We start from the raw sequence: 15,343 nt of genomic DNA on the forward strand, positions 1-15,343 counted from the left end.
GCCTTATTGGTGTGATTTGGGTGTTAAATAGGTGCTATGCATGTCCAGAGGGAGTTGTATAGGTGTTTCTCTGAGTTAGGGTCCATAAGTACAAGTCCATAAGCTGGGGCCCAATATCCGGACGAAACCAATAACCGAACCTACCGATGGCTCTATTAATCTGGATATTGGAGGGATTACTGTATAATGTATATAAACTGTGTACTGATTATATATATATATATATATACAGGTATACCCCAGTTTAATGATGGGTAAAAACCCATCGCTAGGCAGGGTATCGAATATCAAGGTAGATTTAACATGTAAAGTACTGTATAGGAATGCATTTTTAGCCTTGGGTTTCCCCCTAACCAAGTACTAAACCCACCCAAATGAGGCCAAAATAAAGTTTAAAGCCAATCTAAATGGCCTAAGAGCTGTAAAAGAAGGTAACCTAAGCCTAACACCTGTAAATAACTCACTAAAACCAACAAATAAAATCTGAAAATCATAAAAAATAGGTCAGAAAATATCAAACACCTCTCATCACTTACTTCTTGTAAGTCCAAGTCCGGTCCTCGTCGTCATCCTTGCTATCCTCCCCCAAGGCTAGGGGATATGCAGTGCTCCCTCGCACTCATTCATCCTCCTCAAAGCCCTCAAACCCCATCTCCGGGGGAGGGTCTGAGGGTGGGGGGAAAGCCTTGCGAGGTGGGGTGATGGTAATGGAAGACTGATGCACTGGCTCTGGGGATGGTGATGGGGTGAGACAGCGAGGGAGACAGATGCGGTGGCTCACATCATGGCGAGGGAGACAGAGGTAGTGGCCAAAGTGGTGTGGGAGATGGTGGCTGGGGCAAGGAAGGCAGAAGTGGAGTGGCAGAGTGCCGCAGAGGAGACACAGGTGACACGGAAGACGGGGATTGGCTGGAGGTGAGGTCCAGCACTTGGGTCTGAGCATGTCCTCGGCAGGAGGAGGCCCGAGGTGTGTCTCTGTTGGTCGATGACTGGGGAGATGCTCTTCTGGTTGAGGGCTGGGGAGATGCTCTCCTGGTCGAGGGCTGGGGAGATCTTCTGTGGGTCGCTGATGTGGTGGGGACCTGTTTGAAGATAGCAATGATTGTAGCCTGCCTGGCTGCCATCTTCTTTTCCTCCAGCATCATCCTGTACACCTCCACCCCCTCTTCCAGCCGATCAGCTGCGTCCCAGCTTCATCTTGGGAGATGATCCGTGTGCGAATAAGAGCAATGACGTCGTCCACCTTGATCACCATCTCCCTCAGAATTTTCATATTGAGGGCTCGCACTTCAAGGATGACCTCCTCCTCCTCCTGTGCCTCCTGGTGCACCTACTTAATCTCCATACTGAAAAGCTCCTCACTGCTGAGCTCCTCCCTGTGGTTTTCCAGGACCTCCTCCATGTCCTCCTTGTCAACCTCCCCACAGCCTGCCTCGTGCAACAGTTCAACAATTTCCTTCTGCACACGTTGCACAGGCAAAGCTTGCATGTCCTTGGGAAAGCTGGTGAAGGAGTGAACACACTCCGGCCACAGCTTCCGCCACACACCGTACATGGTGGGTTGGCTAACTTCCCACTAAGCAGCAATGATGTTCTCTATGGTGTGGCGTATTTTATGGCCCATCTAGAATGTTTGCACTGTCGTTTTGTCGTCGCTATTACAGGCCCTCACCAACTGCTGCATAGTGTGGTGAAGGTAATATGCCTTACACGTTGCAATCACACCCTGGTCCATGGATTGCAACAAGGTTGTGGTGTTGGGGGGCAGGAACACCACTTCTAGGTTGTTTGCCCAGTTCTTTGTTGCAGGAGGGTGGCTAGGCGTGCTGTCTACAATCACGAGAAATCTGCTGGCTAAGTTCTCCCTGGAGGCATACCTCTTGAGGACACGAGAGAGGCAGGAGTGAAAAAAGGAAGTACGGATGTCGGAAGTCAGCCAGGTCTTCTTCTTGTCTAACTTCCAAATAACCCCTCAATTCTCCTTCATGTATCCCCACCAGAGCCCTGGGGTGGGTTCTAGGAGTGGTAGACCAGCAATGGCTTCAACTTGAGGTCACCCTCGGTGCTACCCCTGAGCAGCAGTGTTAGCCAGTCTTTCAAGGCCTTGAACCTTGGTGTTGACTTTTCCTCTATTGCTAGGAATGTCTTTGAGGACATTCTCTTCCAAAAGAGCCCAGTCTCATCAAAATTCAAAACCTGCTTCACACTGTAGCCACCCTCTGTGATGATGCACTTCAGCTCATCAGGAAATGCTGCCACTGCCACCATATCTGCACTCACCACCTCACCTTACATATTCACATGGTACAGGTTTGCCTGCCTCTTGAAGCAGTGAAACCGCCCATGGCTAGCCTTAAATGTTTTGCTATCATCAAGATTCTGTCTCATCTTTATTTCCTCCCATAGTGAGAAAGCCTTGGTGTAAATGATCACCTGACTTATGGGTGTGTTCCTCCTGTTCTGGTCCACCCATGTGTGAAGCATCCGCTCCAGCTCCTCCATTGCAGGCTCTCTACGGTGGGTGATACGGGAGGTGGATAAGGTTGCAACCTCCCCAGTGGCAACCTCAATGGCCTCCCCATTCTAGATAAAGGTGGAGACAATCGACTGGGCCAGGTGGAGAGCCGAGACGATGGCGCATGCACCCTCGCCTTTGTTGTGGCGCTTAAGAATATCTAACTTCACTTCCAGAGACAGGTTCACGAGCATGCTTTACGGGAACATTGCCAGCACCAACACTAGCAGGCCGCTTATCACCCCGACTAGGGTCTCCACTAGCATCAAGACTAGCACCACCACGTGCAGTGTTGTTCCCAGACATGATCACACTTATTTAGGCCAAAATTCACACAAAATCGCACTCCAAACCACCGCGTGCAGCGCTGTTACCAGACATGATCACACTTATTTAGGACAAAATTCACACAAAATTGCACTCTACACATGATTAATATCACTGCCCTACTCACAGCACTGCTCATACACAGTTATGATGCACTACAATAGCGGCTTACGTAAATGCAACACGATGCAGGGTGGGCAAGTGTAAATAGTTCCTCACTCAGAGATGGCTGGTGCGAGAAGAATGATCTGGGTGAACACAGGGTAGGCGACGGCTGTAGGGGCTGCGTGAGCGTTTCCGCGCATCCTGGGAGACAGGCGGGCTCAGCGGGCCTCGGGAATGTGCGTGATTAAAAATTTTGGCCCATTGCCTGTGGACAAGACATCGTAGGGCCCTTCATTAAACCAAGGCACGGCCATCGTCAGGCGGGGTACTGTGGTATTTCTACCCCCATCGTTAAGCCAGGTATTGTATGTTGGGGTATACCTGTATCTCTTGGGTCAAATCTCTCTCGTAGTACAATACTGTCAATGCTGTCTTACTCATCCCTCACAATTTTCTTATTTCTGTACATTCATATGCTTATGCCTTCTTTCCTCACTGGCTGTCTCACTGCTAAACGGCATAACACCGCTCACAGATCTTTTGTAGAGTATCCTAGTGCAAGAGGAAAGCCCCTTCTAGCTAAGAACCCCTTCACAGTCACGAGAGGCAGCTTTACTCAAAACTTCTTCTATCCCCTTCTCATTCTAGCAAGAGACCTAACCGCTACACCTCCTCTTGCACGCTGTATGTTTCCCAGCTACTAGAATTCCTCCTTGCACTCCACATGGTTGTCAGCCCATACAACGCTTTCCATTCAGTGATCAACAAACCATACACTCCTACATACAGAACCACACACTGAAAGGTTTCTCGCATTCTGCAATCAGCCTCTAATGCCATTACATCTTTTGTGAACCCATCTATCAGAAGTTGCCCCCTCATATCTTCTCACCATGACCTTTGTTTTACTAGTATAACTTTCAGTTCCTTTCCTTCCATCTCATCCCTCCACCTCTCTAACTTCATGGATGCTTTCAGAAATCAAAGCTAAATCAAGAGCATATCAAAGCTACCAAAGCAGCCCATGTTTAAACTCTCGTGAAAAAATCTAAAGTGCTATGACGAACAACAACAGATATGAGACAGAACCCTAAAAGACATCTACACTGATTGATCAACAAAAATTGGATGAAAAATGACAGTGTACCATAAAACTCTTTCTCTTTTAAATTAACTCCTCTGTATGTGTGGGCTTCCTATGCCCAGATTTTCAGTTTGCAGATAAAAAAAGCAGTACCAGGAATGTCATATACAGTATGTGGAAAAGCCACGCCGAATGCGCAGCATAATACAGGTATTCTGATATTGTCCCTGATGAGGGATACTGCTGGTGTAATGAGTTTTTTCTATCTTATGTTTGCTTTACCTCGATATAGTAGGCCACGCCCTTAGGTAGCAAATCTGTAGTCTAGTTTTGGACACAGAGGGTTTTCAGTAGGCAAGTTGGTGTCAGGCCATAAGGTTACTTAACATAGTATATTTTATAATGGGTGAAAGATCTCCATATGTGTCAGCTCTGTGTACATGGAATCCAGCACAAACAGAGGGGCCAATGATCATGCAGATTTCCTGTACACGTAAAAGTCTGAATGGAGGCAGATAAAATTCAAACATCATTTAAAAATCTGGACTTAACAAGAACATAAAAATATCATTATATGTATTGTTAAACCTCAGTGAAGAGGTAGGCTTAACTAAATGAGGATTATGGAGTAATATATTTACGAGTACTAATCAGCGCTTCTCTTCCATACGTTTGTCATAAAACGACGTATATGCAATTATAAGAGTCACTTTTACTGTCCCAAACTTTAATTTGACATACAGTAGATATCTGCTGAGTTAACAAAGAGTATTCAAATAATTCATTCATTTCCACTATTTATCGACAAATTAACCCCCTTTGGAAACTCCCTGTACTGTTGTTTGCAGATGATACTGTGTTGTTGAGTGAAGACAAAGGGGAGTTGCGAGGTTTGGTGGATGAGTTTGGGAGAGTGTGTACGAAATGGAATCTAAAGGTGAATGTAGGGAAGAGTAAAATGATGGTCTTTGACAGAGGTGAAGTCAGTGAATGTACAGTGAGGTTGGATGGTGAGGAATTGGAAAATGTGAGGACGTTTAAATACTTGGGTAGTGTGATGAGTAAGGACGGAGGTTTGGAGGGTGAAGTGCTTGAAAGGGTACAGCAGGAAGAAAGGTTGCTGGTTCTTTGAAAGCAGTGATAAGAAACAGGGAAGTGAGCATGGAAGTGAAAAAGTTACTACATGACAGTATTGTGATACCAACTCTAACGTATGGAAGTGAAGCTTGGACGTTGTTGGAAGGACACAAGTCAAGAGTGAGAGCAGTGGAAATGAGTTATTTAAGAGGAGCCTGTGGAGTCACATAGAGAGACAAGCTGACGAATGAGGATATAAAGAAGCGTTGTGGTGTGGATGTGGATGTGATAGGAAGAGTTATGAGGAACACACTGAGGTGGTTTGGCCATGTGGAGAGGATGGAGGGTGAGAAACTGACGAAGAGAGTGTATGTGAGTGAGGTGGAGGGGGGAAGAGGGAGGGGGAGGCCGAGGATGAGATGGAGGGATGGGGTGGAGAGGTATATGAGAGAGGGGGGTGTGAGCTGGGAGCAGGGCAGTGAAATGGCGGGGGACAGGGCGACGTGGAGGAGATTTGTTTGTGGCCACCCCAATCGGGATTGAGGCGTCTGGCAATAGATAGATAGATAGAACCCCCTTAATTTAAGCAATAATACTTCGCGAGTGACCGTATCTGACCCTCTACTGAACATGTCACCTTTCCACTCATCCTCTTCATTCCCTCTCATTATCGTATTGCTGACACTGCTGAATGTATAGTGCGGTTGGAGGATGAGGAAATGGAAAATGTGACAGCATTTAAGTACTTGGGTAGTGCGCTGAGTAAAGATGGAAGTTTGGAGGATGAAGTGCTTGAAAGAGTGGAAGAAAGACTGCTGTTTTTTTTTAATGCAGTGATAAGAAATATGGAAGTGTGCATGGAAATAAAAAAGTCGCTGCATGATAGTACTGTGATACCAACTTTAATGTATGGAAGTGAAGCCTGGACCTTGTTGGAAGGACACATGTACTGAGTGAGAGCAGTGGAAATGAGTTATTTGAGAGGAGCATGTGGAGTTAGATGGACAGACAGACTGATGTATGAGGAAATGAAAGAGCGTTGTGGTGTGGATGCTGATGTGATAGAAAGCGTTAGGAGAAATACACTGGGGTGGTTTGGCCATGTGGAGAGAATGGAGAGCAAGAGACTAATGAGTTGTGTATGTGAGTGAGGTGGAGGGGGAGAGAGAGAGAGAGAGAGAGAGAGAGAGAGAGAGAGGGAGGGAGGCCGAGGATGAGATGGAGTGATGGAGTGGAGAGGTATATGAGGGAGGGGGTGTGTTATCTGGGGGGAGGGCAGTGAAATGGAGGGGGACAGGGCGATATGGAGGCGATCTGTTTGTGGCCACCCCTTACGGGATTGATGCGTCTGGCAATAGACAGATAAATAGACTATTACCTGCATGCATTCTAGTCATTTACTTCATTCATCCATTATCCAATCCTACATTGCCCTATGAGGAGCATAGGAGCCCGGAGCTAGGCAGTTGGTCCCGACATTTAAGATGAGGGTGACCAGCCTCACTCATCCCTGAGTGGTATTACATGAGCAATCAACCCCAACCATCCCTTGGATTTAAACCTTCACTAGCTCAATCTAACTGGAGTGCAATAATTATCCACTAAACCACCAGGTGTCAAAATCTGGTTATATGGTTACCACCCAGCGCAGTAAACGGTTTTCTGGTGTACAGGAAACCATTTGGCTAGTCACTCAGTGCAGAGTCACCCACAGGCAGAGGGAAGAGGAAAGAATGAAGGAAAGAAAGACAGAAGGGGGAATTAATACTATATTATCCTGTATCATTTAGTATACTGTAATATCAAATGAAAACTTTGGTAACTTCAGAACTTAATACCTGCAATTTGAGATATGCCCACAGCCTACTGATGATGCTGACATGGGCTGTGTCTTGAGAAGCTCGTGAGGTATGAGAGACAATGCGGGTCACTGGGAATTCCTTCATATTTCTTTCAACTAGTCCCGTCAATATGGGCTGGAAATGGTGTGGACTTCCCAATAACTTCCCTGCCAGGATGAGCTGCGAAGGTAAAATACATCATTACAGCATTATAATAAATTAAGTCATCAGTACACTCAGCGCTCACGTAACGTGCAATCCTATAAATCAAAACTCACATAAAGCGGGAGGCAAAGTTTCATGTCCAAATTTAGTCACAACGCGAAAATGATAGACATTAGCCAGGCGGAGGAAGCCACCCATTTTTTTGAACACCATACTATGCGGCATCGATAGACATAACACGGTCAGACGCCCCAAGTTATGGTTCAAACAGTCATAACACAGCAAACTAGCATCATAACGCAGTGGGAACAGACACAACGTGGAAAGTCATAGTCACAGTGCAGGTTGCATCAGCCTATGACATACGGCTGTCACTTGTCTGTGTGGGGTGTCGTCACAGCCACCTGAGCATTCCTGCCCCAGTTGAGCCTACCCTCTCCCCACACTCTGGCTGCACACATGCTCTGAATGATCTCTGTGACCAGTAGGAGTCATGCTCTACCTCAGAACCCCACTCCACTTCCCCCCGGCACAACCTCTTCCATTCAAGGTGAGGAATCCTCCAGCGTTTGTACGTAATAAAAGTCTTTATTATGTAGGTAAATGTCCTGAAAAAAAAAACAAAAAAAACAGGGAGCTTCAGGGTACAATATCCCCATGTTATGTGAGCAATCACTTATTATAATAATTCAAGTCATGCTTTCCTAAACCTCATGATATTGCAGTAAATACTGTGTGTACTTGTACAGTACTGCATTTTACTAGAGTATCAATTTCTTTCATCAGTCGATAAAGAAGTGAATTACTTCTGACACTAATGTATGTGCACATGCAACACTGAACCACATTATAAGATTTGTTTATGGCACAGAGTGTTATAGTTTCAGTATCAATATACAGTATAGGTACCGGTATCTTAAAAATATACAGACCACTGTAAATACATTACAAATATTTTAGTCATATTCACACACTGCAAACATACACTATACCATTCAATATGTTTATTACAGTTTAGATTCAATGTGCCAAACTTACCTCACTCCCATAGTAATAATTTTCTGTTCCTGATCTAACCAAGCTCTCTGGGACAACCCCAGGGTACTGTGCCTCAACTCCAGCCACAAGAGGGCGTACCACTGTCCACAGGAATGCTTGTATCTGTTTGGCCAGAGATGAAGAAGGCTGGGCCACTCTGATGAAGCCTTGGTTGTTTGAGCTGATACGCTGTAGTAGCCTAGGGACACCATAATACTGTCAGTTGAAAAGAACTTGAAAGTGACAGGCAAATTTTAAAAAAAGGTGGATTACACATATCCTACACAGTCCACCAGGTTCATGTTCAAATGAGCCTGAGGCCACAACAACAACCGATAACGATATGGATGGAAGAGAGATTACAGTATGGTAATGATACATGTAAGACTGAGAAAATAATTAATTAATACAATAACAAAATCATCTCAAGGAGAAAGATTGCTTATAAAGTAGAAGTAAGCCATCAGAGTAATCAATTAACAAACACCACACAGACTAAATAAAAAAAGAAATGAACCAAAGTATTACAAGAAAGCTACTGTGCTTAAAACAACCTTCTTTTTCTCTCTGCCTTTGGTCAATGGAGACAACCATCAACATATGAAGTTACCTATCTCCATGACCACCAATGGCATTTTGTGAAAATAGGGGGACATTGATTTCAGACCCAAGAAGGCTAAGGCTAGGGTGATCATGGTTACAATGAGTCATGATGGCAGAGAAATTACAAAATGTTTGCATTCTAACCTTCCCAGTAAATGGATGGCAACTAATACCGTATATGGGTGGTTCCACCATGTGGCAACATCCCTGAATGTAAATCACAATGATGTCATGTTCAAAATGTCCTGCTGTTAACATACTGCACCTGGTGGTGAATGGTGGCAACCATCAACCACTCACTTAATATGCCCTCCTTTCCTTGTTTTTTCCATCCTTCCTGTTACTTTTTATTACTCTTCATTCCACTTCAGGTGGCTCTACACTGAGTGACAAGCCATATATAATGTTGGGTGGTAACCACATTACCAAATATGTGGGTGATGTGGGGAATAAGATGATGTCTGTTAACTTGGTGAAGAGAGATATGCAGCACCCATCCAGGCACCAAGCTTCCACACTCTTTTGCTGTGCCTCACTGTAGAATGGTGCTGTCCACTGCAAGAGAACATCAGTTCACTGCATGTGACAGCCCTACAGGCACAATTACTTGCCTACAATTGATGGGTCTGTTCAGTCAGACAGACCAAGGTTACTCAACAAGAACAACGATAACTTGCTGCACCATATCTGACTCCACTACAGTATTTTATACTTTTTTTGATGTTCCTTTAGCAAGACTCTTTCTGCAATACATCAGACCCAACTTTTTTTTTTAAACAAGTTTTCTACAAGTTCTCAAAGCTACAACTGCTGTAGGTTTCTAGTTTATTACTATACAACTGCAGCTGTTTTTCTTGCTATGGAAACTTCTTCCCCATCGAAAGGTTCTGCATGAGAGTAGTAAATGTGTACCTCTTAGATAAAATTGTCAAAAGTTAGAGGAGGATTTAACCATAAAACGGTTGTTCCAAGTGGTTTCGAAACAAACTACCACCAACACCTTTGATGATTAATGATCCCTTATAAATATCATTACATAAAATGCTACTGGATCTGTTGTCACAGACAGTTATAATGTAAATTAAATGTATATAATTTGTGCAAAATGGAATAAAATAATTATTACACTGTATATATAACAGTAACAACCCATGGATCAGAATTCATGAGTTATCATCTGTGGACATGGAGCTTTCCAGTAAGAAAACAGGAAGAACTCCAATAACATTACTGAAACTGGTGGTAGTTCTTATATAACACATAAGTAAGCTCATGAAGCCAGGTTTATGTTGTTAATTTCATGAAGTAATAAACCCCACTTTTCAATTTTATATGTCCACATTCACTGTGTGGAAAGTAGTGACAGAGAGAACTACTGTATACAGTACTTGGACGCAACTCAGATGACCCTTTGTGCTTCCAACAGGCATGCTCGAGATCATTCATTTTTATCTAGGGACCAGCTTCACTAAACATCACTCCGTTGTAGAGGTAAGTCATTTCCAGGGACGGATCCAGCACTTTGGAAAAGGGGCAACATTAGTGGTAGGTGGTGGCAACCATCATCCACTCACTTGATGTAGTGCTGCCTACCTCTTCCTTAGCCTTTATCATTCTTTTTCTGTGCCTGCCCTCCTCTCTTCCTATTTCTCCCATCTTTCCTGTCACTTCTTATTGCTTTTCTTTCCTTTATAGGTGGCTTTACATTGAGTGACAAGCCAAATGGTTTCCTGTAAGCCAAGAAACCATTTACAACACTGGGTGGTAACCATATAACCAAACCATACGTGCTCCCTATAAGTCAGCAAGTGGGTTGGTGGAGGGTTAGTGCCCCTCCCCATAAAACAAATAACTCAAAGTCAAATGGCCACCCCTTAAAGGATTATGGCATCTGGCAATAGACAGATAGATAGATAGATAGATGATTCTTTGCAGATTTGTCAATTAATTCATTCAAATAATCAAATTAAAATGCACTCTGCTTGCTTCAGTCATAAGAATAGAGTATCATGAGCAAGTGCAAATGCAGTGAGATGCATTTAGATATTTATTGCATATATTTTGGTAAATAACTTTGTTCTTTTAGTATATGCAATAAAGACTGCCATAAATAGGGAGGCATATGCCTTCCATGCCCCCCCCAAATCCATGCCAGATTCCTATCTTTATTAGCCAGTAAATAGAAGTAAATTCATTGGAAATGAGTGTGTTTTACAAGGGGTAGTTTCAATCTCTTAAATTATTACACTTGCTGTGATATTTTTTAATCTGGGACATGGTAGTCCAATGGGTTGAAGCACTCCACTTAGATATAGTCTATAAATGACGATGTTCATGAAGAAGAAGAGGAGGAGGAGGAGGTTGGACATTCCTTCATAAACCACTGAAGGACAACCTCTCCATTACCACGGGTTACACCCAAGAAATCTTCCCATAATGGCTAAGATTACATTGGGAAAGGGTAAGGTGCATGAATGATAGCTGGTGTTGTAAGTTCACATGTGTGTGACAGGGGTATGTGGGTTCTGCCCCCTGAATATGACCTGCCAATGACAATCAATTTTAATCCAGGTCCCTATTTCAGTTCTAGGTAGAGACAGGCTGGGGACAAGAAGGTCCTATCTATAGGTCCCGTGAATGGCTTGGAAATCAATCCCAGGACCGCTAGCTTGCAAAAGTAAGTGTATTTCCAATTGCACCACTGACTACTTTTAAGGGGTGCCTGGGGTTTACTGCTCACATGCTGCCACTCAAGAATGAGGAACAGGTCATCCCTGCCTAAAATGTCTAGATTCAGTGGCCTAGCCCTAAGCCCCTAGACTTGGTGGGCAATTAATGTTTAACACCACAGTGACAGCAAGGAGGAAATATGCTCACCATTTCATTTGGGGTTTGTGAGGCTTGTTTACCTGTAGAGTACATTTTATACCTCTTCAGGTTTTTATTATTTTCTTAATAAAGTAATGGAACTTGATTATCTTTTTTACCACAATCTTCTCATTTTAAGCTTGGCTTTCACATGGACAGTTGCTTTACAACATGATGTACAGTATGTATGCCAGATATTTTTTTGTATTAATTCATTTGTAACACACATTTCATATGATACACTCACCACAAAAACTATTGCAATACTCCCTTTTTGTGTGTGACACAATTATTTTATGGTGATACAAGAACATAATATGGTACTCCTAACCATTCAGTTAATATCTGATGGTCCAGACTTTCTTGTGTACGACCATTTGGCATGGAATCAGACTTTGAAAGTATTCCACATTTTAATCTTGTATCTATATCTTCTTGATGGCTTTTGTTAGAGAGGGCACAGATGAGTTATCTTGAGAATTAAGGTTATGTTTCATGTATGACCAAGCATTTTCAATCGGAACCAGATTAGGCTGTCCTCCTGTCACTACATATCATGAACACTGTTATCACTTAAAAACTTTAGCACTATTTTTTTTTGGAACAATGACACAGTGCACCATCCTGAATAAAGATGTAACAACCATGAATGTAATGAGCTGTATGCAAATGATGTTCTAACACCTGCAAATACCAGTCACGTTCACTGTAACACTCTATGTGAAGAAATAAAAGCTGCTTATCTCCATACCAAAACCTGCTGACTGTTTGTGGATGCCTTACCGAAGCACCACTCACTTTAACACATAAAAATGAGTTCTCATCGCACCACACGATGTGCCTATTACTCTAGTGTCCAATGCAAATATTTGTGGACAACTGAAGACGAGCCTAAAAATTTTTTCTGGGAAACAGGCCAGTACATCTCTTTTTGGAGAATATGCTGAATGATGGGGTGTGAGACAATCCCAGGATACTAGAGTGGTGTTTTTGTAACTAGGCTGGTATCATGCTTGGAGTTCTGAGTACACTTCTAGCCTCAGAAAGGAATCTATGACTTTAGAAGTCTTGTGTGGCTGACCTGAAATTACAGTAATCCCTCCAATATCCGACATAATAGAGCCATAGGCAGGTCCGGATAGTGGTCCTGTCCGGATATTAGGCCCCAGCTTCTGGACTTGTACTTATGGACCCTGACTCAGAAAAACACCTATACAACTCCCTCTGGACATGCATAGCACCTATTTAACCCCTTAACAGCGGGGCGTCACTTTCGTGACGCTTGGGAGCAAGGGATCATACTGCGGGGCGTCACTTTTGCGATTCTGTGTTATTTTGAATTCGCCCGGGCTTTCAAGTGGTGACTTGTATCATCTATCAGTACTGCCAATGTCCAACACTAGTCAGCACTACTAATCTCATCTGTACTCCCATTCACTGTTGACAATTTAGCCATTTCTCCCCGTTCTTGACCCCCCTCCCTACCTCCCCTCCATTACCCTCTCCTCTCGCCTGCCCGGCCGTGCTACGCTAAGTAAATCTTCCCTGGAATTTTGCACTGATTTCATCCATTGAAATAAGCCCTATGCCCTATTCTTATACCAAATAATATATACCTAAAAGAAATACGGTAAGTGAGAGTGCCATACACCTGGAATTGGCTAATTATCACCTGACAACACCTCATGTGCACTCGTTCGCTAATTTTCGCGGTTGATTTCCCCTTGAAATATGCAGTATAATCTATTCTCGTAATAAAAATATATATAAGAAAAGAAGGGAGAAGCCTATAAGTGATATTTACATTCACCTGGAACTACCTAATTATTGCAGACCACCACACTGTATTCTACGCTAAGTAAATCTTCCCTGGAATTTTCCACTGATTTCATCCATTGAAATAAGCCCTATGCCCTATTCTTACACCAAATAATATATACCAAAAAGAAATAAGGTAAGTGATAGTGCCATACACCTGGAATTGGCTAATAATCACCTGACAACACCTCACGTGCACTCGTTCACTAATTTTCACTGTTTATTTTCCCTTGAAATATGCCATATAATCTATTCTCGTAATAAAAATATAAATAAGGAGGGAAGGGAGAAGCCTAAGTGATATTTACATTCACCTGGAACTACCTAATTTATAATGTTTTGTCTAGATATCCTGCCAATCATTTCACAGCTATATATTAGCAGCTCTCAAGAGGCTGACATTGGCAGTAATGCATTCTCCCTAGATAGGCCACCCCGGCCCACCACTATCAGTTTACTGCCGTCTTTCAAGGCGAAAGTACGTCAGATTCGCTCCTGCTAACTTCCGCCGCTTTTTAGCCCCATGCAAAGGGCCCTGTGCCCTCTACCCCCTACTAAACCTCGTGTGGAAAGAGGTAAAGGGCTGACAATTGAGAGAGAGTGACTACGATCTTTCTGGTGAGTAAAACAGTGCAAGTGGAATTGTAAATAATGTGTAAACAGCAAGTGAAAGCAATGAATGTAAATATAAGTGAACAGTGGAAAATAGTTTTATAAGTTACTTCAAGTGACAGTGCATAACAGTGTAAATAAAATAGAAATGTAAATAATGTAAATAAAATAGAGAACGTAAATAGAAATGTAAATGAGTAGTATTATAAGAATTTGAGTATATATACCAGGAGTAATAAAAGTGAAAGTTTCACTCTAGCATGTATGAATACTATGAGTTACGAGAGTGAAGGTGAAAGTGACATTCACTCTCAATGCTAGTATACAGGACAAGAAAGTGAATGCTACGTATTTTACTGAAAGAGAAATTGAATCCCTACAGTGACAATAAACTACTATTACTGAAGGAAACTTATGGATAAAGATCTGTAGATATATATGTTATATAGTAATAGAAATATAAACTGAGTGTTTTTATGAATAATAAATGACAGAATACCAGCGGCGAACGATGTCAAGTGGGAAGCTCATACGCCCTCATAATTTTCATTGCTTTCACAGTGTTTTTTATTTTTGGAGTATGGATTCCAAACTATTTGAGAATCATAAAATAGTGTTTCTAGTGATAATATCAGGCTGTGGTAATCATATTCCGGGTTGTCGGGAAGTGTAAAGTGCAGACTTCGTTACCCAACTTCAGAGGTCTCCACAAGTCCTACGGTACTCGACGAAGGCTCAACAAACACCCCAGGAGAAAGCTGCAGGTATGTGCCATAAGCATATATGATTTTAATATTCTACTGTAGGACTAATAACTGATTTTCGGCAAATATTTTTAGAGAGTCTGTCGGAGCGTGAATATGCCCACGGGAGCCACAAGAAAAAGCAAAACAAGCCCGCAGTTAAGGGGTTAAGACCCAAATCACACCAATAAGGGACATAAAAGACTGAAATAAATGCAAAAAAAGCATAAAATGAGGTTTTTGAGGTAGGTTCATACAATATTCAACATTCTGGGTACTTACAAGTCCCTGGCTCCTGGACTGGTAGTTATGGACTCGAACCTAGCCTAATTCAGAAAAACACCTCCCTATTGCACATGCATAGCACCTAAGACACAGCATATTCACACCAATAAGGGACATAAAAGAGTGAAATGAGGTGTTTGAGGTAAGTATAGTATGGAAAAATACAGTAGAGTACAGTATGAAACATTCTGCCTACTTTCAGCAAGTCCATGGCCATCTCGACGAAAACCGCCTCCTCTCAGACTCTGACAACAAGAAGGAT

At 42.8% G+C, this 15,343-nt stretch overlaps 1 protein-coding gene across 2 annotated transcripts in view; it reads right to left on the reverse strand.

The window, feature by feature from the left end:
* Positions 1-15,343, reverse strand: part of LOC145396518 (inter-alpha-trypsin inhibitor heavy chain H3-like) — a 526,567-nt gene that overhangs the window by 119,520 nt on the left and 391,704 nt on the right. For both annotated transcript variants that reach the window (XM_080269891.1, XM_080269890.1), the window contains exons 11-12: positions 8,153-8,351; positions 6,947-7,129 (exon numbers count right to left, since the gene is read on the reverse strand). In XM_080269891.1, the coding sequence (XP_080126017.1) occupies positions 6,947-7,129; positions 8,153-8,351 (382 nt within the window). The remainder of the gene's footprint in view (positions 1-6,946; positions 7,130-8,152; positions 8,352-15,343) is intronic.

Source organism: Coenobita brevimanus, chromosome 38, assembly GCF_032717465.1.
Source record: "Coenobita brevimanus isolate Jiangsu-jjx chromosome 38, ASM3271746v2, whole genome shotgun sequence".
NCBI classification, from domain to species: Eukaryota; Metazoa; Arthropoda; class Malacostraca; order Decapoda; family Coenobitidae; genus Coenobita; species Coenobita brevimanus.